This window comes from Lacerta agilis, chromosome 4 (assembly GCF_009819535.1).
Source record: "Lacerta agilis isolate rLacAgi1 chromosome 4, rLacAgi1.pri, whole genome shotgun sequence".
NCBI classification, from domain to species: Eukaryota; Metazoa; Chordata; class Lepidosauria; order Squamata; family Lacertidae; genus Lacerta; species Lacerta agilis.
Window position 1 is genome coordinate 38525695 of NC_046315.1, and position 25146 is coordinate 38550840.

The 25146-nt window shown below is 40.2% G+C and overlaps 1 protein-coding gene across 1 annotated transcript in view; it reads right to left on the reverse strand.

The window, feature by feature from the left end:
- The window catches only part of POU2F1 (POU class 2 homeobox 1), a 40247-nt gene extending 17052 nt beyond the window's left edge, over positions 1–23195 (reverse strand). The window contains 6 exon segments of the mRNA XM_033146779.1: positions 262–441; positions 2479–2598; positions 6033–6086; positions 11147–11241; positions 17935–18003; positions 23153–23195. Coding sequence (XP_033002670.1) covers positions 262–441; positions 2479–2598; positions 6033–6086; positions 11147–11241; positions 17935–18003; positions 23153–23180 — 546 coding nt within the window. The 5' untranslated portion in view covers positions 23181–23195.
- Positions 23196–25146: the final 1951 nt, after the last annotated feature.

Sequence of the window (25146 nt, forward strand, 5' to 3'; positions counted from 1 at the left end):
CAAATGTAAAAACTGTTTATAAGAGCCAAATTATTTGACCTGAATGTTGCCATGCTTGCATTTTATAAAAGGAAACTTCTAGCTTTCTTTAACAGGGATGTGTGGTCTTTGCAAATCAGAGGACCAAGTGGACTATGTTGCCAACGTATTCAAAACACTGCCTTGTGAGCCCTTATTCAGCTGCACTGTGAACAAAAGAGTAACAAAAGAGACATATTGGGGTAGGCCAACATGATCAATGGTTCGAAAGACAAAGCTCACCTGTGCAATTTGTATCGGTTGAGATAGAGGGATTTGTGTCATGGGCGTTGCAGCAGAAGCTGAGATGGTGGCGCCTGCAGCATTGTGCTGCTGACTGGCTGAATGCTGCACTGCAGCTGCCAGCAACTGTGCCTGTGCCTGTTGTATCAATAATTGCTGCTGGGCTGGTGTTAACGTGAGCTAGGAACAAGTTTTACGACAGTAGTTAATAGCACGAAACATCATCCCTTTTACAAACCATCACTATTTATTTCTGACCAGTTGCCTTCAAACAAGCCACCGTATACAGGGAGCAGATGTTTATTTCAGGTAAGATAAAAAATCAACCAATATATCAACCTATATTTCACCTCATCTAAATGGTACTGGCATAAGCATTGTATCATTGTCACCACTGCATTATTGTGGCACTGCTTCAATATTAATGTGAAAAAGGTAATTAGCCAGCAAGCAATGGAAAGAAACAGCACTGACAGGAAATAGCAAGCAAAAAGAACAAGCCATCACCGACAGGCTTTGAAAGGAAATTTACACCCACCAGAAGCAGAAGCGATTAGCCAGATGAATGAGAAATAGCAATACTGGCTGTGGTTACCAAACAAACTGATAATACTCCAGCTGCTTCACATTAGCATGAATCCCTGGCATGTTTCATCATTTCCATTATGCCTTAAGATATAGCTGAGGAACATGTGCACCATTTGTTCCCCCTCCAAGTCAACCCCCCCTTCCGTCTGCCTTTTTGTTTTGATAGGATTGAGCTGGTAGGTTGACATCTCTGCAGGTTTCCAAACACACATTATCTCTATGAAACAGGTGGCGTTAGACTCCCTTCAATACATGAATATTCTTCCCTGTTTCTGTATAGAAAGAGCCCTTACCTTCAAAGACCTGGATCTAGTTTCAATGTAGCAAAGAGCAGTTAGGCAAAATGACATTTAATGTATTTGGACTAATCTTTACTGTATGCTTATACAAAAGTGCTACAAGTAAAAGCCACGAAAAAATCTGTATTCAGATTACAGTAAAAGCCCACTACATATGGAAAACAGTCATTTGTAGAGTTTTAAGGCGAAGGATCTGGCATAAATATAGACAATACTAAGGTAGACAGCCCACTGCTCTGAGTTGGTATAAAGCAGTTTTCTATATGCCTATAAATAGAATTAAATTCAAAGCAGTGTCATTTGATTTACATATTACATATACCTTTCAGAGATAAATCATATAGGGAGAAAAGTCTCTGATTAACTGCATGTCTCAAATTTTGAAAATAGCAGAAGTGATTGATCAGTTTTTAGTCTCCCAAGTTGTTGTAGCATACCTTTTTTGCTGTTGAAAGAAACACTGATAGCTTACATAAAGAGTTCTCCATCCAATGAGAGCTGTTAATAGGTGGATTTAAACCTCATTTTTGTGTATGGAAAAGGAAATTTCAGCAAACTTAAGAGTTTGTTTATATCAACAATAGCACTGTGCTAAAATGTTTTATCAAATAGTCATAAATATGACCAAGACATTGTCTGTAACAGCAATACTATCTTCTTTTCCCTCTTCACTGTGACTAGGAGGTCACAGAAGAAATTTGCTATAATTTGTTGACTTCTTGAATCGATATACTGTGTTAAAAATCACCCTTATACTCATCAGCAAAGTAGAGAAATAGCATCTGATGTGGTAGGTTTCACATTGTATATATCAACTTTCCAGATAAGATTACACAGCAATAACCACTATATCAAAAATAAAATTACAGAATTTAAAAACTACTCTGCACATACAATTATATCAACTAATTTGTAATTTCTAATATATCAACCTGATTTCTAAAAGATAGTGGTGGCAGGATTAAAAGAGCCTCCCTAGATAGAAAGTTCCAAGAAGGTAAGCTACAATGGAGAGGGTTCTACATTTGCTCCAGAAGACAACTTTCCTTATGGTATGGGGACATAGCACAAGGTCTCCTCCTGCAAATCTCAAGAGATGTGGCAATTTCTCCAGATAGGCTGAACTCAGACAATGTAGACCTAGAAACAAACAGGTCCATGGACTGGGATAGCATAATCCACAGCATCAAATGCCACTGAGAGATCCATAAAACCAATAGGGAGATTTTCTCCGGCCACATTTGCCTGGAATGATAAAGCAAAAATCTACTCTGTCTAATACAACAATATGAGTTGGTGGCTCATTACAATTCACTTGGACTCATCTTACTCCAGTGATCTGTCCTCCGGCCAGCATGAGCTGGGTTTGGGGTATGGCCGCCTGTACTGAAGGCTGCTGGGAAGGCTGGCTTGGCTGCTGACTGTCCCCAGATTCTTCATTAGGTTTAGGCTAGGAAAGAAAATATACAAGCTTTTGTACAACAGAATGGGTATCAATGTGGACACAGTCATTTTCATAGTTTATTGTAATATGAAGAGGGATGATATTTACAAGATTTTCGATTATCAATAATATAAAAAGCTGCTTATTTCAACAACTTGTTTTCATAAGTAACTGTAGATAACAGGTGGGGGGAAGAAATGCTAATATGGTATTGTAGCCATAACCAAATATTTCCACTTATCAGAATGGAAGAAAAAAATGCTACTGTTACTTCAAATTATTAACAAAAACAGGGGCTCGGTTGCAGTTGGAGAGAGACACAGGGCATCCAATTCTGCCCCCTCAAACTGTACCAAACTGCCCAATCCCATAGTCAATGTGAAACTCAGTTATCAGTAGCATGCAAGTTTTGGATTAGTGCAGATTTTTCTTGTACACATTTCATAATAATTCATAAACATAGTATTTCAAACTAAACAAGGTACTAGCTTAAAAAACCTTAGATGCTGAATTGCATCCAGGAACAAAAACAAACACCATACATCTTGTCTCTAAGAAACAGAATTTGGTATTTATATAGACAAACACAGTTCATTTATTTAAAACCATCTTATGAAAGATGAAATTACTGTAGCCATGAGGGAAAAATGCAAGTGAGAAAGCACATGAAAAGGAAAAACAAGGAGAGGGGGTTTATGGTAATTAAAACTGCTTATGCAGAACATTAAAATTCTGCATAGATTTGCATATTTTCCACCACCTGTTTTGGGGACTGCAGAGCTGGCTAATTAACATAGAGGCTCTGATTAATTCTGCCAGTCATTGAGAGATAATTACAGCACAGGACTGTAAACATTCTGCACTGGAGATATAGCCTGTTTGCCAACATCTCTCTCAGGGACTCAAAGTTTGCCATGGCAACCAAGGCAATTTTCAGCCTCTCTCTTTTAGAGAGGAAGGTCACTATCTCGCCTCCTTTCAAAATTATCATATGTAACTAGGTGCATGTTCTAGGGGGTTTCAAGAATGCTCTACCCTAGTTCCTTAGCACTCACAGAGAATGACGCCACTTCACAATAATACTATTTTCCTTCCCCTTTGATGCATTGCCTGAATATTTTAATGAAAGGCAGAAAGCAGTAGATTATAATGCTTTAAGGCATCCTACACCTTCCAGTCAGGATTCAAGCCTCACCATGGGACTGAAACTGCCTTGGTTGCACTGGTCGATGATCTCCGGCAAGCTAGGGACAAAGGTGAGAGCTGTTTCCTACTTCTGCTGGATCTCTCAGCGGCTTTTGATACCATCCATAACATCCTTCTAGAGGGGCTGGGAGCTGGGGGCATTGTTATACAGTGGTTCCGCTCCTTCCTCCTGGGCCGTGTTCAGAAAGTGGTGGTGGGGGATGAGTGTTCAGACCCCTGGGCTCTCACTTGTGGGGTGCCTCAGGGTTCTGTCCTATCCCCCATGCTTTTCAACATCTACATGCAGCCGCTGGGAGAGATCATCAGGGGGTTTAGGCTGGGTGTTCATCAGTATGCGGATACCCAGATCTGTCTCTCTTTCAAATCAGAACCAGTGAAGGCAGTGAAGGTCCTGTGTGAATGTCTGGAGGCGGTTGGAGGATGGATGGCGGCTAACAGATTGAGGTTGAATCCTGACAAGACAGAAGTACTGTTTTGGGGGGACAGGAGGTGGGCAGGTGTGGAGGACTCCCTGGTCCTGAATGGGGTAACTATGCCCCTGAAGGACCAGGTGCGCGGCCTGGGAGTCATTTTGGACTCGCAGCTGTCCATGGAGGCACAGGTCAAATCTGTGTCCAGGGCAGCTGTTTACCAGCTCCATCTGGTACGCAGGCTGAGACCCTACCTGCCCGCGCACTGTCTCGCCACAGTGGTGCATGCTCTGGTTATCTCCCGCTTGGACTACTGCAATGCGCTCTACATGGGGCTACCTTTGAAGGTGACCTAGAAACTACAACTAATCCAGAATGTGGCAGCTAGACTGGTGACTGGGAGCAGCCGCCGAGACCACATAACACCGGTCTAGAAAGACCTACACTGGCTCACAGTACGTTTCCGAGCACAATTCAAAGTGTTGGTGCTGACCTTTAAAGCCCTAAATGGCCTCGGTCCAGTATACCTGAAGGAGCATCTCCACCCCCATCGTTCTACCCGGACACTGAGGTCCAGCACCAAGGGCCTTCTGGTGGTTCCCTCACTGTGAGAAGCCAAGTTACAGGGAACCAGGCAGAGGGCCTTCTTGGTAGTGGCACCCACCAGCCCTGTGGAACGCCCTCGCACCAGATGTCAAAGAGAAAAACAACTACCAGACTTTTAGAAGACATCTGCAGGCAGCCCTGCTTAGGGAAGCTTTTAATGTTTGATGGATTACTGTATTTTAATATTTTGTTGGAAGCCACCCAGAGTGGCTGGGGAAACCCAGCCAGATGGGCGGGGGTATAAATAAATAAATAAATAAATAAATAAATTATTATTATTATTATTATTATTATTATTATTATTATTATTATTATTAAGCTTAAGCAGTCAGCTGCATCTTGCAGAGAACAGAACAGCAACCAGTTTCAGATTTTAACTATAAATATTTTTATTATTCAGTAAAACTCCAAGTGAGAGATTTCACTTTCTTGGGTTCCATGATCACTGCAGATGGTGACAGCAGTCACGAAATTAGAAGACGCCTGCTTCTTGGGAGAAAAGCAATGACAAACCTAGACAGCATCTTAAAAAGCAAAGACATCACCTTGCCGACAAAGGTCCGTATAGTGAAAGCTATGGTTTTCCCAGTAGTAATGTACGGAAGTGAGAGCTGGACCATAAAGAAGGCTGATCGCCGAAGAATTGATGCTTTTGAATTATGGTGCTGGAGGAGACTCTTGAGAGTCCCATGGACTGCAAGAAGATCAAACCTATCCATTCTTAAAGAAATCAGCCCTGAGTGCTCACTGGAAGGGCAGATCCTGAAGTTGAGGCTCCAGTACTTTGGCCACCTCATGAGAAGGGAAGACTCCCTGGAAAAGACCCTGATGTTGGGAAAGATGGAGGGCACAAGGAGAAGGGGACGACAGAGGATGAGATGGTTGGACAGTGTTCTCGAAGCTACTAACATGAGTTTGCCCAAACTGCGAGAGGCAGTGAAGGATAGGCGTGCCTGGCGTGCTCTGGTCCATGGGGTCACGAAGAGTCGGACACGACTGAACGACTGAACAACAACAACAACAAAACTCCAAGTGATTAAAGTAAGGCCATTCTGACCATCTTATTTCAGCTCCAACTATTGGGAGTTTTTCAAACATCTCTTAATGTCAAACAGGACTTCTGTACTGAACAACATTTGTTAATGGCTGCTAAACTCTCCCACTGGTATTGCAAAAAGGAAAATAGAATTTTTTTGATGCAGACACAAAAGCACTTACCTGTACATTTAAGGACTGGGCAGCAGCCTGTAAACTTGATCCAGGAAGCTGAACCTATAAAAATGATGTACTTTTAAAAACACAAAACTGGAGAGAAGTAAAATAGCCGAAAAAAAAGTTTCTCTAGTTTTCTAAACACCTAAGACCACCGAGATAATAAGAATTTTAAAATCTAATGCATTGATTCTGATCTAATGCCAGACCATGGTTTGCCCTAACTATATCTTATACTGTACTCTAAATGATAATTTGCATTCCAGAGGTTCAGAAAAACAATTATTTGGGGTTACTTTCTCCTCCTGCCTTTCCCAAGAATCCCCAGATATTATCCAAACAGTGATCTCTTCAAAGATCCTTTAGTAAAGGCAAAGGATTTATATGATCTGAAGAGAAACCAGAGTATATGAACTCTTCAAAAATCCTGGTTTGGTGGACATTCACAAACCATGGATTGATGGCTGGTGGTGCTACAGGCATCATGACAAGCCATGGTTTGGCAAGGTGTCTGAACTATCCTGTTCCATTTAAAATCTTTAGGTGGAATCTTAACTCTGAGTGTCAGTTTTTTACAAATAGAAAACTTTTGGGAGTAGCCACAGTTTATCCAGATTTTGAAGGTGCAAAGTCAAGTGAGAAAAAATGAATGCAACTTTTATGAAAAGGTATTCCAAAACAGATATGTTGTTAGTCTGCACTCCATGAGCTGTGACACAGTACTAATTTAACACTACCTTTTGCATAACCTAGGCAGAATAACAACACAAGGTAGTGTTATGCCGTGTCTTCAAATGGTTCCTACATTTCTGGGTTGGATTCTACAAGATTACAACATGCCATCTGTCACCAAGCAGGCAATTTGTCTCCAAAAAAAAAGCTCCTATCTCCAGTGCCAACATCCAGTTTAATCTTCTGCCCTGTAGTATTCTGAGATAGCAAGCATATTAATTAGAGAAAGGCTTCCAAAGCATCATCATGCACAGCTGTCTTAGAGAATTGGCTAGGTTAATAAACTACCAGTTTTTGGCTTTTCAGCTCTTTTTGCAGCATAAGCTTATGAACAAAGGCCTCTTAGGTACTGATTGCAAAGGCCTAAAAGCCCAATTTAACCAAAGCCTGAGCTGAAGTTGCTCCAAAGCAAAAACTTTCTGCTGTAAATAGTGCCTTGCAAAAAAAAATACTGCACAGGGATGGAATGATAAGGTGACCCTGGCTCTTTTTACCATGGGAAACTGCCAATTCAAGATAAACATATAAACACAGTAGCCACTTCAAAGTTCAAGATTCATTATACCTTGGCGCTTGAGATTTAAGAAATGTAGCATGCTAAAGTCAAAGGCAGCTGTGTGTCATCTTTTAGGATTTTTTTGATAAAGAGATGAACAAAGTATTAAATAAAAGCATATAATATACAGATCTGCAAGGAAGTAGTGGCTTTGCTACTTTCTCCATTGAATCAGAGAAACCTGAGAAAATAGAACAACTTTCGGTAAATATGTGTTGCTGCCTTTGAAAACTCTATCGCTATTGGCCATAAGAAGACTGGCTTCAGCTGCTCGACATGAACACTGCTCAGGGTTTAGCTGCTCAGGGGTATAGAAAGTTTACAAACAGCCTTTTAAGTTTAAAAATTAGTCAGCATGCAATAATTAGGGGCAGAGTGTGGTGTACACTCCTGACAGGCAGATGTTTGGGCGAGATTGTGTAGACAAACCATCAAACCGTTGGGTTAACTGTTGGACTGTGCATGAGTGATAATGATATGTGAAAGGTATGCATGAATAGTATTACAGAATCAAAGAACTGCAGAGTTGGCAAGGACCCTGAGGTTCATCTCTTCCAACCCCCTGTGATGCAGGAATAATACATGACAGATGACCATCCTACTTCTGCTTTAAAATATCCAAGGAAGGAGAGTCCACCACCTCCTGAAAAAGTCTGTTCCACTGTCCAACAGCTCCTACTATCAGAAAGTTTATCCTGATGTTTAGTTGGAATCTCATTTTTTTTTTTACTTGAAGCCATTTGTTTGGGTCCTAACCACTTTAGCAGGGGGAAACAAACTTACTCCTTCTTTTATATATTTGAAGATAGCTATCATATCTGCTCTCAGTCTCCTCTTTACCAGGCTAAACATACCCAACTCCCTCAATCGTTCCTCATAAAGCTAGGTTTCCAGACCCTTTATCATCATTGTCTCCCTCTTCTAAACATGTTCGTGCATATTATGGCCAACATGTCAGCATCACCATTTACCAGCCTATCTACTTTCCCCTTTCCACACACACACACACACACACACACACACACACACAATGCAATCACACTCCACATTAAGGAACATTATAGGAACCAAGGCAAGTATAGAAAGATGAAAGAGCGAGTCTATGCAAATATTTTCTTTTATTTATTTTTATTCCCCAAGGCTGCTAAGCAGCAGCAACAATGGAAACAACATAATAAAGCACACAATTTATACAGCAGCATCAAGCAGCACAGCAAATAAATTTTAAAGGATGCGAAGTAAAATATTTCACTACTCAAACCTAAGTGCAATGAAATAGCATTGGCTTTATTAGTGACTCTTAATACAATAGCCAGCACTTTTAAATGGGCTTTGAAATGAACTGGAAGCCAATAAAGCAGAAGTTACCCGAGGCGGGGGGAAACCTATGGCGTTTTGCACCAACTGATTTCTTAATACTTTTCAAAGGCAGCCCCATGCCAAATGCAAGTAACCCAATATGAAAGTGATTAAGGCACACCTGACATGCGTAGAACATAGCTAGATCTGCTTTCAAATGGTTCCTGCTGACTTCAAATCGGACAGATAAGCTAAAGTCTTAGTGTCGGTTAATAAGGGATCATATCTGACCTCTTAAGACACTGGAACCAGCAGGGGACATGTTTTTATCTCTGTGGTGTTTTGCCTTCATGGTATCCGTAAGTTCATACCCTTCTTTTCTACTGTATTTATTTATTGCATTTATATACTGCCTTTTGACCAAGTTGCCCAGGGTGGTTTGCAATTTAAGATATTAAACATAAGCAAGCGGTACAAAATATTCACAGTCTGACTTTGGGAGCAGATGCAACTATCTTCTTGGCCTGGGTTTCCTGTCTGATGCTTTCTCTCAGGGCATAGTAGGTCCAATGTTCCCTAGTGGTTATGTGCTACCTAGCCTGGGCATATAAATAAATGGCTGCCATTCATTCCTACGAAGAAGAGTATAAACCAATTTGGGGACAACAAACCTGCCTACACCCACAACAGGAACTTATGGGAAGAATGGTATGCCCCTCCTTCAGGCAACTCCAAGGTTATGGTGGACCAATGTTTCTCATCATCACTAAAACAAAAACAAAAACCCAAAGCACCAGATTCAAAAGGCAAAGAGGCAACACAGAGCACTACCTTAAGCTGCTCTTCCCTACTTCAAATGCAACACCTGAGATGGGTGGGGAATGGAAACATTTTTCATCTGCTTCTCAGAGCCTGGAAGCAATGTTTTGTTTAGGGAGGAGAAGCAGCAGGACTGAGAAACCTAACTTGCCTCCACCATGTCAGTAGCTGCTATAATAGACAAAAGAGTAGGCAGAGGAGGTGGACAAAGGGCTGGGATTCTCAGTTGCTTCCCTCTCCCCTCCCCAAGCTTGAAAGGCTCTTATGGAGTCAAAATCTGAGACAGAAAACACATTAGTCACAGTCCTTTCAGATTAGATGGCTTTCAAAGTTCTGTCAGGAAATCAGCAGGCATGCATACTTCCAAGTACAGTGGTACCTTGAATTACAAACACTTCAGGTTACAGACTCCACTAATTCGGAAGTAGTTCCTCAGGTTAAGAACTTTACCTCAGGATGAGAACAGAAATTGCAAGGCGGCGGCATGGTGGGCCCCATTAGCTAAAGTGGTACCTCAGGTTAAGAATGGTTTCAGGTTAAGAATGGACCTCCGGAACGAATTAAGTTCGTAACCAGAGGTACCACTGTACTCTGAGGAAAGGACTCCCCACCTGCAGAACTCTGCCCAGGCCACAAATACCCAAACCTAGCTGTACAGCCTCCTGAACTGCTTTTGGCTGGCTATACAGTGGTACCTCTGGTTACGAACGGGATCTGTTCCGGAGCCCTGTTTGTAACCCGTGACATGCGTAACCTGAAGTGCCACGCCTGCGCATGTGCGCGACGCGATCCGGCGCTTCTGTGCATGACGTCATTTGACGCATGTGCGAACCACCGAACCCGGAAGTAACACATTCCGTTATTTCCAGGTTTGGCGCGTTCGTAACCCGTGTTGTACACATCCTGAAGCATTTGTAACAAGAGGTATGACTGTAATGTATAATGAAGTCTGTCCATGCCCCTTGCTTGCCAGAATGGATTATATTGGTGAATGGGTGGAGTGGGATGTGAAACCATGGGCTTTTGTGTGGCTGGAAAGTTGCCTGCTGTGTGAAGGTAAGAGTCTCATCAATTGCACCACCCACTTTGTCTCTGTCACTACCCACATCTGCCTGTAGGCCTACTTGCCTATGACATGCAACCCCCATTAAGGGAATGTGGCCCCTGGGCTGAAAAACGTTTCTCACTCCTGCTCTAAAGAAATTGATTCTTCTTGCTCCTCTTAGGTAAGAATTTTCACATTTCTCAGAAGAAAATGGAAAGACAGACATAGGATGGTGAAAACAAGCTCTATTTCCAGATATGCCTACCATATAGGTTGACACATAGAATAATAGATTTGATTCTTTGGAAACCCATTTGAAAGTAGCCTACTAGTCCCATACAGTCAACTGGTCCCATCTATTATCCAGTTGTACAACAAAATGTCCATGTACTGTGAAATTATGTTTTAGGTCACAAAGACCTCTAAATGGCCATATGAGACACTGTGCAATGTGGGCCTACTCAGAGGGCCTGTAAATCATCCTTTCTTATGTTGAGATGGAAGACACTGCTGCTATTTCCATAGCTTTAGTCACCTCCAACCATACCTCCAAAAGAAGACACCAACCTTGCACTACGTTGTTGTTTCTTGTTTTGCCGACATAGTGTGGAAAGAGAGAGAAACCCTTTATATTACCTTCCAAATTTCAGAATAAAAAGAAACAAATACCTGATGAAGGTGTCCAAGGAAGGCCTGGGCTGTAGATATTGCCCCCGCGGCAGGCACAGTCTGTTTCTGAAAGTCCAGGCCATTTGTCTGTGTGCCTGGGGATGCAAAGAAAGATATATTCTATTAAAATTCCCCTCAAAAGTCAAGTCTGAAAAATCCATAGATTCATTCACACCTTTGTTGCCGATTTATCTACGTGTCAGCAAGAGCAGTAGTTCAGGGCCAATAAACCTAAGTCACCACCTTTTCACCTTATCGCCCCCCTGGGCTCAACAATCAACTGGCAGCACCCTCAAGACATGTAGAATCAAGTAGAATCAAGACATGTGTTATGGTGGGGGAGGGAAGGGGCTACGGCTATATTAGAAAGATTTAGAAACACTATAAAGATGAAAATGACAAGTTTAGCATGAGATTAAATATTGGAAGAAAAGGATAAAACAAAATCTAACACGGCCACCCAAATTAAGGGCTTGAAAAAGAACATGAATAAAAAATACCACTGGGGTTAAGGGAGAAAAGGATAAGAGGAATGGAAAGAGATTAATAATTTATCATTGCTGAGCTTAAGTTCAATATGATGCTGGGTCATCCAAAATGTGACAGAGAAAAGCTAAAAGGTTGGCTTATGTCTAACAATGTAAGACAGAGACAGCATGGAAGCAAAAATGGTATTGAATGTTTTCACTACATAAATGATATGGACTATGACAATTTAAGGGATGTAAACTCTGGTGTAATCCAACCTCATGCCTTCAGAAAGAAGATGAGGGTGGGTTTTGTTCCAATACTGTTATTCCAATTCTAGAGGTTATCAGAGACAGAAATTAGGCTATCCCAGTCCAGATAGGGGAGCAGCTGAGCCACTAGCCAAAGTGGATAAAAGGCACTCTGCCCCACCAAGGTCACCTGAGCCTCAAGTGACACATGGATCCAGATGTACACAAGAGTGGGTCACCTCCCACCCATCAAGTCCATGGAATTGCCCACTAACAGTGCCTTAGTCTAATCCAGATAGAGTTTTAGTTTATTGGCTCTTATCCACTCCATTACCGAGGCAATACAATGGTCCAGCACATCCACTGCCACACTCGGAGAGCTGCTCCAGAAAGATACCATGGTCGATGGTATTAAAGCCACTGAGAGGCTCAGAAGAATTAACAAGGGCATATTTCCCTGCCTATCTCCTGACATGGGAAACCAAAGCTGTTTCTGTGCCGAAACTGGGCAGAAACCCCAATTGAAATGGAACTAGAAAATCAGTTTCCTCCAAGAGTGCCTGGACCTGATCTATGACTATCCGATCAAGAACCTTGCCCAAGAAGGGGTAGTGGCAACTGGCCAGTAATTACCTAATTTTCTGAATCCAGAGAGGGCTTCTGGAGAAGTGGTTTTACCACTGCCTTCCTCAAGTCGGCAAGGACCACACCCTCTTGAAGGGAGGAAAGAATCACCTCCCTGGCCCAGTGAGCTGTCCCCTCCCTGCTAGTTTTTTATCAGCCAAGAGGGGCAAAGATCCAGAGCGCAAGCAGTCGTGCTGACCAATCCATGCACTTTGTCCACATCCACGTATGTGTTTTTAAGAAAACCCTGTTCACTGTATTATTCAGCTTCATACTGTACTTGTTTTGATAAAGGAAGAGTCAATATTCTGGAAGTTGCTATGCCTTAAATTCAGGATACTAATAACATTTTAAAAAAATAATAATCTGATTGTAATAATGTATTATAATAGTGATCTCAATTGTCGGAGTGTTGGACCTCATGCATCTATGCATACGACAACTTGCAGACTTGGGAGAACTCAAATTCCCTGTCCCTTAAGACAGTGCAATGAGGTCTGAACCTGCTCAGGATACTGCACAGGATACTGGCTGAATGCTGGGAGAACAGAAAATTGGGTGGTTGGTGGGATACAACAGAGTATCCTGGAAAGAGGCATAGCTGGAATGCTGAATAGCTGCAGACAGCATTGCAACTAATTTTGATGCAGGTCCACTTCCTCATTCCAAATATATGACAATATATCGGAGCAATGAGCAGGGAATTTCCTTTGGAACACTTGGCCAGAGCCTATAAAAAACTGCAATGATTTCAAGAATTAGGACATACTAGTGGATGCTTGGTATTAATGTGTTAAATAATCAGTTTTAAAATTACGCTGATTTAGAAGGTACAACTATGTGGAATTAATCTATGGAAACGGAAAGACTGGGGTAATAGCTAACCAAGCCATACACAGAGTAAACTTACTAAAAACAATGGGCTACAGGTATCACCCTAGAAGTTTAATGTATCAAACATTGGTATAGAGTTTTAATTCTATCATTTGACCTACTAAAGAAGAGGCAGGGAACTGGATCTAGCTGGGGGACCAGTTATAAATGTAAAGCGACAGCTTTTCACCTAACTTTGTGTTGCACAACGTTCTAAAAAATTTCTTCCCCTCTGGAATCCCACAGGCTCTGAGACTGCTAGTTAGAAACCATGCGTGTGGTGGTTGTCCAATGATGTGGGGGTTCCTGCTCCATTGATGACTGCTGCTTTTAGGAGATAAAAAGAATGACCTACTTGGGGTTGTATTTAAATTAGAACATTGCCGCTTGCCTGACGGAATGATTTCCCGTTTCCTCCTACACACCCCATTTTGGGGGTTCTCCTGACTCTCCAGAGAAGATCTGGGGAAGAAGCAGGTGGAGGGGGGGGTGTCTGGTCATGCTAGAAGCATTGCTAGTGCAATGATTTAGTTGAATACAGCCCCAGGCTTTCCTAGCAGCAATCATAATCATGTGGATGCAACCTAAAAGGCAGTTAAATTGACACAATGCCTACATTCCATCATGGACACCAGAAGATAACTACAATTTATTGAACCATCTTCGCTCTTACAATCTTGATAAATAATATCAAACAGGTCTAGAAACCTGGCTGAAATTTCTCCCACACAGTACACAGCTGTAAAAGCAACATTACACTATACCCAGTGCTATTTCTCTAGAAAAAGAGCAACTCACCATGAACGCCTCCCTTGTTCTCTTATAATGACAATGGTGCCCACCTGAGAGGTGCCGGAACTGATCTCTGGTGAGTTCCGGCTGAAAAAAAGCCCTGTGTATACCTTCTCGCTTAGCCATTGAACTAGGGATTAGTAACTGAAGGCTCATGGGCAGAATTCAACCTGCGTAATGCTACCAAATAAATATTTTAAATAAATAAAATAGGCTATTACCAGTTCTTTATTGCCAAAGCCACCCCAGTATTGATTACATTAAAATCAGTGCAAAATAATATAGATAGAATGAACAACAATTTGGCGAAGAAGTGAGTCTTCAGCTGGTGCTGAAGTTTGCACCAACAGTTTGCACCAACCTTATATGAGAAAGGAGGGAGTTTTATAATCAGGGTATTGCTACTGGTCCTAGAGATTGTGTCTATGTTCTCACTTCAATTGGCACTTTAAATCAAAGAAGGATGCATAACAATCGTGTAACTTTCCAGCCGTGTTAGTACCAGTTAGGACAATAACAGGTAAACAGGTAAGGGAAAGAGGGAAAATAACATTTCCTAGTCCCATAATACTTCTACAGCTAATTTCAAGGAAAGACTTAGCAATGTTTCCATCATTTATCCCCCACCTCTCCTTTTGCAGCTTAACTCTTACTAGCCCAGTCTATTTGAGCCCAGGTAGAAAGTTATGAATCAGTCACAATTCAACTCAACGAGTAACATTGATAACATGGTGATACTTCCAAGGACTGAAGGGAGAAGAAAATATATTTCTCAGAGCTGAATAATCTGCTAACCAATCTAGTTGCCATACATTAAACTAGACCAGGGGTGGGGGATTTCAGCAGCCAAATCCAGCTCTTCCAGCTTCTATATTCTATACTTCAGACTCAGGGACCAAATATTGTCCTTCAGGCTCCTCTACCTGGCCCTTGGGACATTGCTTATGCCATGACCCCACCCAATCCTTACTCTGCACTATCCTCAAGTACTTTCAAGTTGTCTGGAATGTGACCTTGATCTACGATAGTGACTTTTGCATGCCTGGATGGAAAATGTCTGTGTTTGTGTACAAACCTCCAACTTTGTGGGGCTTGGACATAGCCTACTGCAAAAAGGTAACAGTGGTATCTGGGCTCTTCTCACTTTTGCCTGCAGCTCTGTCTGTCCACCAATGGTGTGTAGCCCCTAGAAGGCTGCCTACAACAGAATGCAATCCTACTGGCTGAAGCCCCCCCCCATTCCCTTCCTGAATGCTTCAGAAGTAATATATAAACAGACCAGAGGCAGCAGCACTAAGGGAGAAATTGGCTGCTGCCAAAACAGCAGTGCCAGGTTGAATCCTCCCTCCTACCTTGCATAACAAATACAATAACTTCTCTTGCTCTGAGGTTATTGCTCTGCATTTTTCTGTTCCTGCTCCACATTGTTAGTTAACATCCGTAGAAAGATCACACACATTGTAATGACACGAGGGCAAGGCATAAGTTGTACTATATCTTATGGGGGGTGGGGGCACAGCAGCCTCATGTCACTTATGACATGTAGTTCTTCCCTAAAAGAACCCGCTATAGCAAGTACACTAAAATAACTCTAGAATTAGATTGTAAATATTCATGTACAGCAGTTCACATTTAGGGCTGGTCATGTCTAGGTATGCATCTTCTATGTCATTCTCAATGAATGTAAAAAGTTGTCACAAATGCAAAGTGAATGCCATTTGTTATTGTTGACAATTGTTCATCCAAACCTAGGATGATTCAGGAGCAGCTGAATGTATGGACTACAAGTCTTTGTAATACTTTAAAAGGCTTTTCTCCACGATATTTATAAAATTGCTAACTTGGCCAGTGGGAAGGTTCAATTTGTAATCTCAAACCAATCTCAAAATATTTCAAGATAACAAAAGCAGAAAAACCAATGTACATTTGTTTGCCTTAAGCATATACTTAAAGAAACTCAAACCAAAATAGGAGAGCATTAGTAGATTGAATTCAAAACTGCAATTTGTTCAAACAAATTTTCTCCTAACCAGTGGTGGTGGTGCTGATGGTGCATTTCAGGAAATCAGTCCCAAACAACCAACATATATTTCCCAATTCAATCACAGTTAAAAGTATTTCTGCAACACCAATGACCTCATCATAAATACGTTTAAATTGTAATCCTAACACACAGGAAGAAAGTCCAACACAATATTGTGAGACATATTTGTGAGAATGAGGTGGGAGCCTGCTTTCCTGGAATCATGGCTTCTTGTTCATTTTATTCACAATGTGAATATTGAAAAAGAATGTTTATGATAATAGATGGAGTACCACAGTTGTTAACTACAGACAAAATTACTGCAAACTAATTTATAAAAGGATAATGTTTTCTCAATGAACCATCAACCTGTAAAACCTGCTTCCAAATGTATCATAAAGAGATTAACTAATACTTATATCTTCTTATAAACTGCTTTGAGGTTTTTTACAATCAAGTGGTGCATAAATTTAATGAAATAAAAATAAAATATCCTTCTTATCTAGCCTGTATTGGTACAAAAAAGATTAAAAATGCAAAAACCACATTGGAATGGAATTACTATGAAATGAGAAAGTGGCTGTCATCCAGAGAAAAATGGTATGCCGTATGCTCAATGGAAATAGGGGACACAGTTACAATGTGAGAAAGAACTGGAAGCATGGAGAGGACATACAAGAACAGATGGCTATGCAAACTCAACGATGGTAACAGATGTGCACACAAAATTAGGGCCCCATCCAAATGTATAGAAATTGCACAAAGTAGATATTACCCTTTATGAACCCATATCACAACACCTCAATACTGTGTCAGTTTCTGTAAAAGCTAATCATTTTATATTTCAAAGGACACCAATGTCTTCAATAAACATTTTTGGGATACACTGTTATCACTGGCAAAAACACTTTTGTGGCAGGTTAAGGTCATAAGCAGCCACAGAATTTCTTATCACCATCCTGAATTCATTTAGGGTTAAGAGGCAGGCTATATTTATTCATATTTAGAAGGTTACATGATTCCCAGGGAAGAAGAAGTAGGTATCCTGCTTAATGAATGAGCTGTGACAACTACAATATTGAAGAAAGGGCCAATTAAGAAGTCATAAGGAAAATAAAACATCAGGAGCTCTAACACAGATACACCAGTATGAGTACCTGGTAGCTGTACTAGGAAAAGAGATACTGGGAATATTCTAGCCCTTAAGTCACAGCAGATCAGTAGCTCCTTGTACCCAGCTTCTACTTCATAGATAGTGGTGTTTTCATCCCTACCAGCAACACAAAAGTGCCAGGAAGTGGCTAACCAGTGTCACTGAATGCTGACTGCTTCCTAGATAGAACAGTCTCTCTAGTGAAAGAAGACAATTCAGAGATGGGGATTTGATAAGAATATGAAAAGGGGAACTGCAAAGGCCAGCTATTTGCTTGGAGGCTCCAGGACACAGTATCTATGACAATTACTAGTCCACATTTGCACAGTACCAATGTATAGGTCCCATACAAACAAACACTGAGTAAAGAACTAAGTAGTAAGTGCTGTTTCATATACTAAGAAAACACTGCTAAGGCTGCAACCCTAACCCAACTTACCTGGGAGTAAGACCCAGTGAATTCAACAGAACTTATTTCTGAATATACACGGTTAGGATTTTACTGTAACATACCATCCTTCAATGTATTATAAAACCAGACCAGAATAAAATTGTCCCAAATCCATGAATTCATTAGGAAATCACACCTTTATTTTATTCTTACCTGTGTCCCCATCACCACTCTCCATTTTTACAGGTTTACTGGTTTCTGACGGAGTGTTCATTCTTGAGTCTGCATTAGAAGCAACAGAAAATATGGTTTTAAAAATCCTACTCACACCGTCCTCTTTACAGCACAAAACAGGACATTTTATATTGGTGAACAGGGCGCACTATAAACTGACCAAACTCAACTGATGGGTATGGACTCTGAAATATCAAAAGGAAATTAGGACACAGCAATGTATCACTGTAAAATACTATATAATGGATATAGTCAAAAAGCTACCGTATATACCCGAGTATAAGCCGACCCGAATATAAACCGAGGCACCTAATTTTCCTACAAAAACCTGGGAAAGCTTATTGACTCTAGTATAAGCCGGTTCACCTTTGCCGCTGTGGAGGAGGACGAGGAACGAGCAGCCCGAAAGCAGCCCTTTGGGCTGCTCCTTCCTCTTCTTCCTTTGCCAAGTTTGCATTTATGCGAGCAGTTCAGGAATGGAACAAGCTGCCTGGGGAGAGTAAAGAACCGCCGTTCTTGTACACTTCTTAAGGAATGGTTGACTGGGGAGAGCGGGTGGCGTCACGAGCGGAGAGAAAGGGCATCTTTCTCGCCACCCCCACCACCCGCCTCACTCGAGTATAAGCCGAGGGCAGCTTTTTCAGCACAAAAAATGTGCTGAAAAACTAGGCTTATACTCAAGTATATATGGTAATTGAAAAAGGCGTACTTGGGGTGCTTCATAAATACACACCAATTATGTTTGCTACATTAAAAAAAATAGTGTCCAAACCTGAAGGATTGTATTAAAATTTCATTTGGATTATTATCACAATTTTGTCTGAATTCTTATACAATTTCCCGAAGTTCTGCTTAGACTTCTGTTCTGCCTCTCCTCAGCCACCCTTTGGGTGCTTCCAGTGGTGCTGCTAGATCCTTTTCTAAAGAGTACACAGGCATGTTGCCACGAGACTTGCATGCTACCACTATGTGATTACATCACTATGCTAAACTGAATATGATGGTGCATGATGGTGTTCAGGGTATATATAATTCATTGTATCAGACCAGAACAGCATGGTGATGTCATTGTGCAATGGCAATACAACGGCATTACCATGTAATAGCAATAAACTCTTTACAAGATGTACCGGTAGTTCTGGCAAAAGGAGAGACGCAACATATCTGTTAAGACTTCTGAAGCAGGATTTAAAAATGGGGGCTGGGGGATGAAAGGCTGCTGATAATAAATGGCAAAAATAATCTAAACCACTGAGAACAATTTTGACAGGTCCTAGTCCTATCATTCATTGTGCTTTTGGTTTTAGTCATATCAAACTCCTTTCGCAACTAAACTGATGCTTGTTAGTACGGTACTGGAAAAAAAACCATTGCTAATGCCAACAGATTTATTCTCATTACAGAATACCACCCACTCTTGGTCTTCTCCAACTGGGATAAGCCTCTGAGTTTTTAATTACTACAACCCATGTAGACTCTTGCTGAATATTTTGTAAAAATAGGACACAAAATGTTCAACTCATTTTCTCCCTTGGAACACTGTAATGTATTTTTGTAAAATCCCATCTTTGTTGTAAAAGTTACCTTTTCAATTGGGGGGGGGGTTCATGAAAAGCCCCACCTTTCTTTCTTTTGCAGCTATTTTCTGTACCTGTTCACAACCATCGTTCACCTGACCTCTTGATGAGTGATGGGGGGGGGGGTTAAGCATGAAAAAGAGGGCATCACAGTTGTGAAAGATGCCCTCACACTGACATACACATCCTGTTGAAAGTAATGCAGATGAATAACCACTGTATTTGGATGCTCACTTGGATTGTGACTCAGTTTATGTGGATTTTTCACATCATGAATTTTCACAAAGGTAATGGCTCCCAGTTTTGGTGCACTAGTTAACTACAGTATTCACATCAAAATGGATGACAAATCTCACAACACACAACCTTAAACTGGTTTGAACATTCTCCCAGACTTTTCTAAAAGGCTACTGAAGAAACTAGAGTTAAATAGTAGCTAGTTATAGAAAAAATCTATTTAAGTTGCCATACTGAAAGAGGAGCCATCGACAGAAACAAGGAGACTGGTTACTACATTAAAACTACAGCAAATATTCACTAGCAAGGCAGGCAGATCCAAAAATACAAAGGTGGTGAGACAGATGAATACATATATTGTGGCAGATGGCAACAGGTCATGGGAATAAGCAAACCAATATGCCAAAAAATAAAATAAAATTGTGAGCAAAGACCAGATTCAGAGAAGACTAGACTGTAAGAGAAAAGCAAAAGAAAAGGAAAGAAAGTTAAGCACCAGAAACCTGAATAAAATAATATAAAAATAATTTGTTGCCTTTCCGAAACACACTATAGCCATAATGCAGGCAAGAAAGTATTTCAAATTTTTAGATATTCCCCTATGTAACAAGCAATCTAGGATTTCCCTAGCACTGCTCATAATTAGCAATAGCAGAAAGAACCCCCTTCAACATTTATGGCTGTCAGATTTCACCTGTTGAAACTAAATCACTGATGTTTACAGAAAAGCATTTAACAATGGAATTTGACAGTGAAGAATACATGATTGCATTCTTTACAATTTAGCTGATGCTAGAGTTAAAACATATGCCAGAGGTTAGGGCAACAGTATAGATGTGAAAGCATTATTAAGAAGTGCTGCAAAAGAAATCCATTTGTCTTATCCTATTTCTTAAGACATTTGCACCAGTCAAGCCTCAGAAATAGTAGGCAGGTAGGAAAGATTACTTCAGCAGCTACTGCTCCACTAACAATGCAGAATCTTTTCCTGTTGCATCATGCATGCAGTTATTTGCATAACAGGGAGTCATATCCCTGGATATTCCCCAGTATACAGCAGTTCAACAAGAGAGCAAGGTTAATTTGAAGCTAATTAATTCCTTTTCCTATACAATATCAGCTTCTTGATGATTACAACCTTGAAGAGTAATGAAGTAATCAATAGTTGTTGTTGTTGTTTTTTTTTAAAAAAAAATGAGTACGTATGTGCCATCAACTCTTATTGAAAATACTTGCATTATAAATATGAAGGCTAAAAACCTCCGCAGTGCCACAGCATACAGTACAATTTCTTTTTAGAGTCCATTTGGCATCTTTCATAAATGCTTTCTTCCATATCAGTCTGCTAAGAATTTGTACATAATAAGCATTGGTACATAACAACAGTATACTATGTTTAAAAACAACAGCAACAATGAGCTGGTTTCACAAGGCTATACTGGAGCCTTTGTAAGTTAAAAGATGTTGGATATATGTTAGGTATAGTCAGAAGTTCATAGAATTGTAGAGCTGGAAGGGACCATGAGAGTCATCTAGTCCAACCTCCTCCAATGCAGGAATATTTTACCTAATGTGGGGCTTGAACCTAGAACCCTGAGATTAAAAGATTTCCTGACTTGAGCTATTCCTGTTGTGACAGATAAAACTGTGCCCATAGAAGGGTTATATTCCATGGGTTCATATTTGGAAGCAAAATAAATTTAATGCATCTTTTGTTGTATCATTAAAGAGGGTATTGTTAAATATGCTAATCATGCTTCAAAACAAGATAAACATTTCATCCCATTGCCTAGGACAGCCTTCCCAACCTGGTGCCCTCCAGATGTTCTGGACTACATATCCCATCAGTCCTAGCCAGAGTGCAATATGACAGACTGTCAAGAGTTTTTCACAACCACAAGATATAATGGCAACCTTTAGTTTAAGATGATATGAAGAGGAACTATGCAAATTCATGGAAGACAGACCCATCAATTGCTATTAGTCACAACAGTGAAACTGAACCTCCATGACAGAGATAGTATACCTGTGAGTGTCATGTGCTAGGGACAAGCAACAGAAGAGGCTATTACTCTGATGATCTGCTTGTCAACATCCAAACACATGTAGTTGACAATTGCTAAGAACAAAATACTAGATTAGCTGGAACTTGGTCTGATCCAGTAAGTTAATTTCAATGATCTGCACCACACACAAAAAACACAAGGAATGGATTAGTGTTGAAATAGGCAAAATCCACTATCTACAGGTTAATTTGGCCAGTGGGTGTTCAAATAAATTTTCTCTATATTTTTATAGAGACTGTCATTTCCTCCTCCTTTCTTTCACAAACAGCATAAGGCTTAATTTGTAACATTGACACTAAAACACTGCCATAATCTAAAATACACATAGCAAACTGAAGCATAGATTGAAAGCACCAGGTGCAGTGCTGAGGTCACATCCTGATGTGTTTCTAGAATCTAGATTCATTCTTACTAGCATTTTAACAGATATCAAGGCCAGTCAGCATTAAAATTATCAGCATTTCAAAATATATAGGGGGAGGGTGGATTTCTTAGAACTGATAAACCATTTAAATTCAGCTACTGTTTTTCACACTAAGATGAAGGTGTCATTTGCTAGGATTCCTCCATACAGCATTGTTAAAAACGGCATATATAGAGGGAAAAGCTGTGTATCTTGAAGCAAAAAATCACATTAAATTTTACATTTCTAAGGTAAGTGTAGTCTAAATCCTTAGATTATGATTTTTAAAATTCTAAGGCCTGAAGATAAAGGATAAAATTTGCAAAACCTTAAAAACATATTTGCAAAGTATGTTTTTAAATGAAGCCTATAATTTAAAATCATATTTTTAAATGGCTAGAACACAAGTGGCCATATGCAACACTTATTGGAATGGTATCAGCAGTGATATTAGCAGTGCTTGCTTCCTATTAAACATTGAACAGTGTGACTTTATATCAACTACACCCACACAAATATACCCAACTTAGAATGATCTGGTCAGGCCAGGAAGTTATTGCAGAAGACTCTAACCCCTATGCAGCTTTATATAAACAGACACATGAAATGAAGTTCCTATTTCTTTCCAAAATCAAATGCTTTTAAGATTGAAATATCTGAAGCTTCTGCATTAAACAACACTGAAACTGAAGAGCAACTTCATTCTATCCAAAAATAAAGAACAAGGTTTTCCTGAACACAGAAAAAAATGAAGAACGGAGGAGGCACTTGCCACTGCATCGCTGGTAGTACTCAGCCTTTCAAAGAAATGCCTCCCTTAGTCTTGCATATGCGATTAAGCCACTGCATAGTCAATCCAACAACCACTATTTCCATATTAAATGCTTGCAAGAGTCAGTTGAACTGGTACCCACCTAGAATGTAGTCGCTGCAGTCCAGCATTGCTGTGTAGTCCTCTGCAGATTCAGATAGTCCAAGGAAGGGGGGGGGGAGAGATAATTTCTAAAATAAAAAACCTACACTACTACTCTTAACAGAAGAAAGGGAGGGGTGGGGATAGGAAATACAACTTCAGTTACACCATAGCAATCTTGAACTGAACAGAGAAACTTCAGTTGCTCTGTAGAGTTTTAGTCTCTCCTACTAGCTGTGTCTGACATTGTCAAGGCGACTGAAGCATGAAAAGTTCCCCTTTTTTTAATAAAATAGAAACAAAGATTGCAGCTGGCAGTTTCCATAATGAAGCTTAATCAGTATGCGCCTGATTAGGGCCTTATGCAAATCTCCCCTCGTTAAGCACAGCAGCCAGCACTTTGAAGTCCATGAACAATTCATTTGCAGAGTACACTGAAAGCGCTCCCTGCATAATTTAAATCATGATATAAATATTTATCAGCTCATTTGCATATTAATTGGCAGTGCATGAAGGGAAAAATTATCTCCCAAGTGCCAGCATAATAATTAGGGAACAAAATGAAATTTCTTCCAATAGCTTTGCTTCTCAGACCTAACTTGAGCACAGTACCATGGGGAAGTAGGGAGGGGAAAGAGGCAAGACAAAATTCTGTTAAAATGCCACTGAAATGACATATACAAATTAGAAACAACTCTACAGACTTAAGCACCTTTAATCTTATTCCTGCTGGCAACAATGACTTCAGTAATAAAGGAGATTTGGAAAAGCTTTCTACAGAATCCAAATAATCCCAAGAAAACAATTAGCAAGGTAGGAGCTGAACACAAACCTGTCTTAACTACTACTTGCACATTTATGTGATCTTTTCCAAATGTGTTATGTTATAATTTAACAGTCTCTCACACATAATTGTATACAAGGAGAAGCCTATATGCTGCCTAAAGCCACATAACTTTAGGCAGCATATAGGAAGCAATTCATGTTTGCTGCTTTGCAAAGGTAGTCCAACACTAGTAGATGTAACAAGTAATATTCGAATAATATCTGAAGAAGTGCGCATGCACATGAAAGCTCATACCAATACAGTGGTACCTCAAGTTACATACGCTTCAGGTTACATACTCCGCTAACCCAGAAATAACGCTCAGGTTAAGAACTTTGCTAAAGGATAAGAACAGAAATCGTGCTCTGGCGGCGCAGCGGCAGGCCCCATTAGCTAAAGTGGAGCTTCAGGTTAAGAACAGTTTCAGGTTAAGAACGGACCTCCGGAACGAATTAAGTACGTAACCAGAGGTACCACTGTAACAAACTTAGTTGGTCTCTAAGGTGCTACTGGAAGGAATTTTTTAATTTTTTATTTTGTTTCTACTATGGCAGACCAACACAGCAACCTACCTGTAACAAGTAATATTTGACCATTCTTACTCCCTGTACCTCTAATAAAGTTGCTGATATCTAGAACTGCTGGCTTCTAATTTATATGTATATGTATATAACATTAATTCCTAAATAGTCTAATTTATTTATTATTGTATTTCTAAATAAACAGTCTTCCTAAATAAATAGTCTTTATAGTAAACTTTATTTTACAACTGTACTTCTTGAATCATCAGGGCTACTCAGAAACTCTTGTACAAAGATTGTATAACAGTAGTTTGAGAATCTGTGATTAGGAAGTAAATGTCAGAAGGGAAATTAATGGTCATGTGAAGACTTCTCCCCCACAAAAGGGCCCAACAAAATGACGAGATAAACTCCTCTAAGCTATCTGCTGCCATTTTGAAAAAGCACAGATCATTCAAAAGCAGAACAAGGGACTGGAATGTTACACATTGCATAATGTAGTTGCTCTTCAGAAATCAAAAGAGCAGTTGATTGTTGGTACTTAGTGGCTACTGGTGTGAAGGAAAGTTACTTTCCCCCCAAAAAAATTTATTCATGTTTACTCATCCATGGTGAAAAATCATTACATCTAGAAAGGAAGTTGTAACA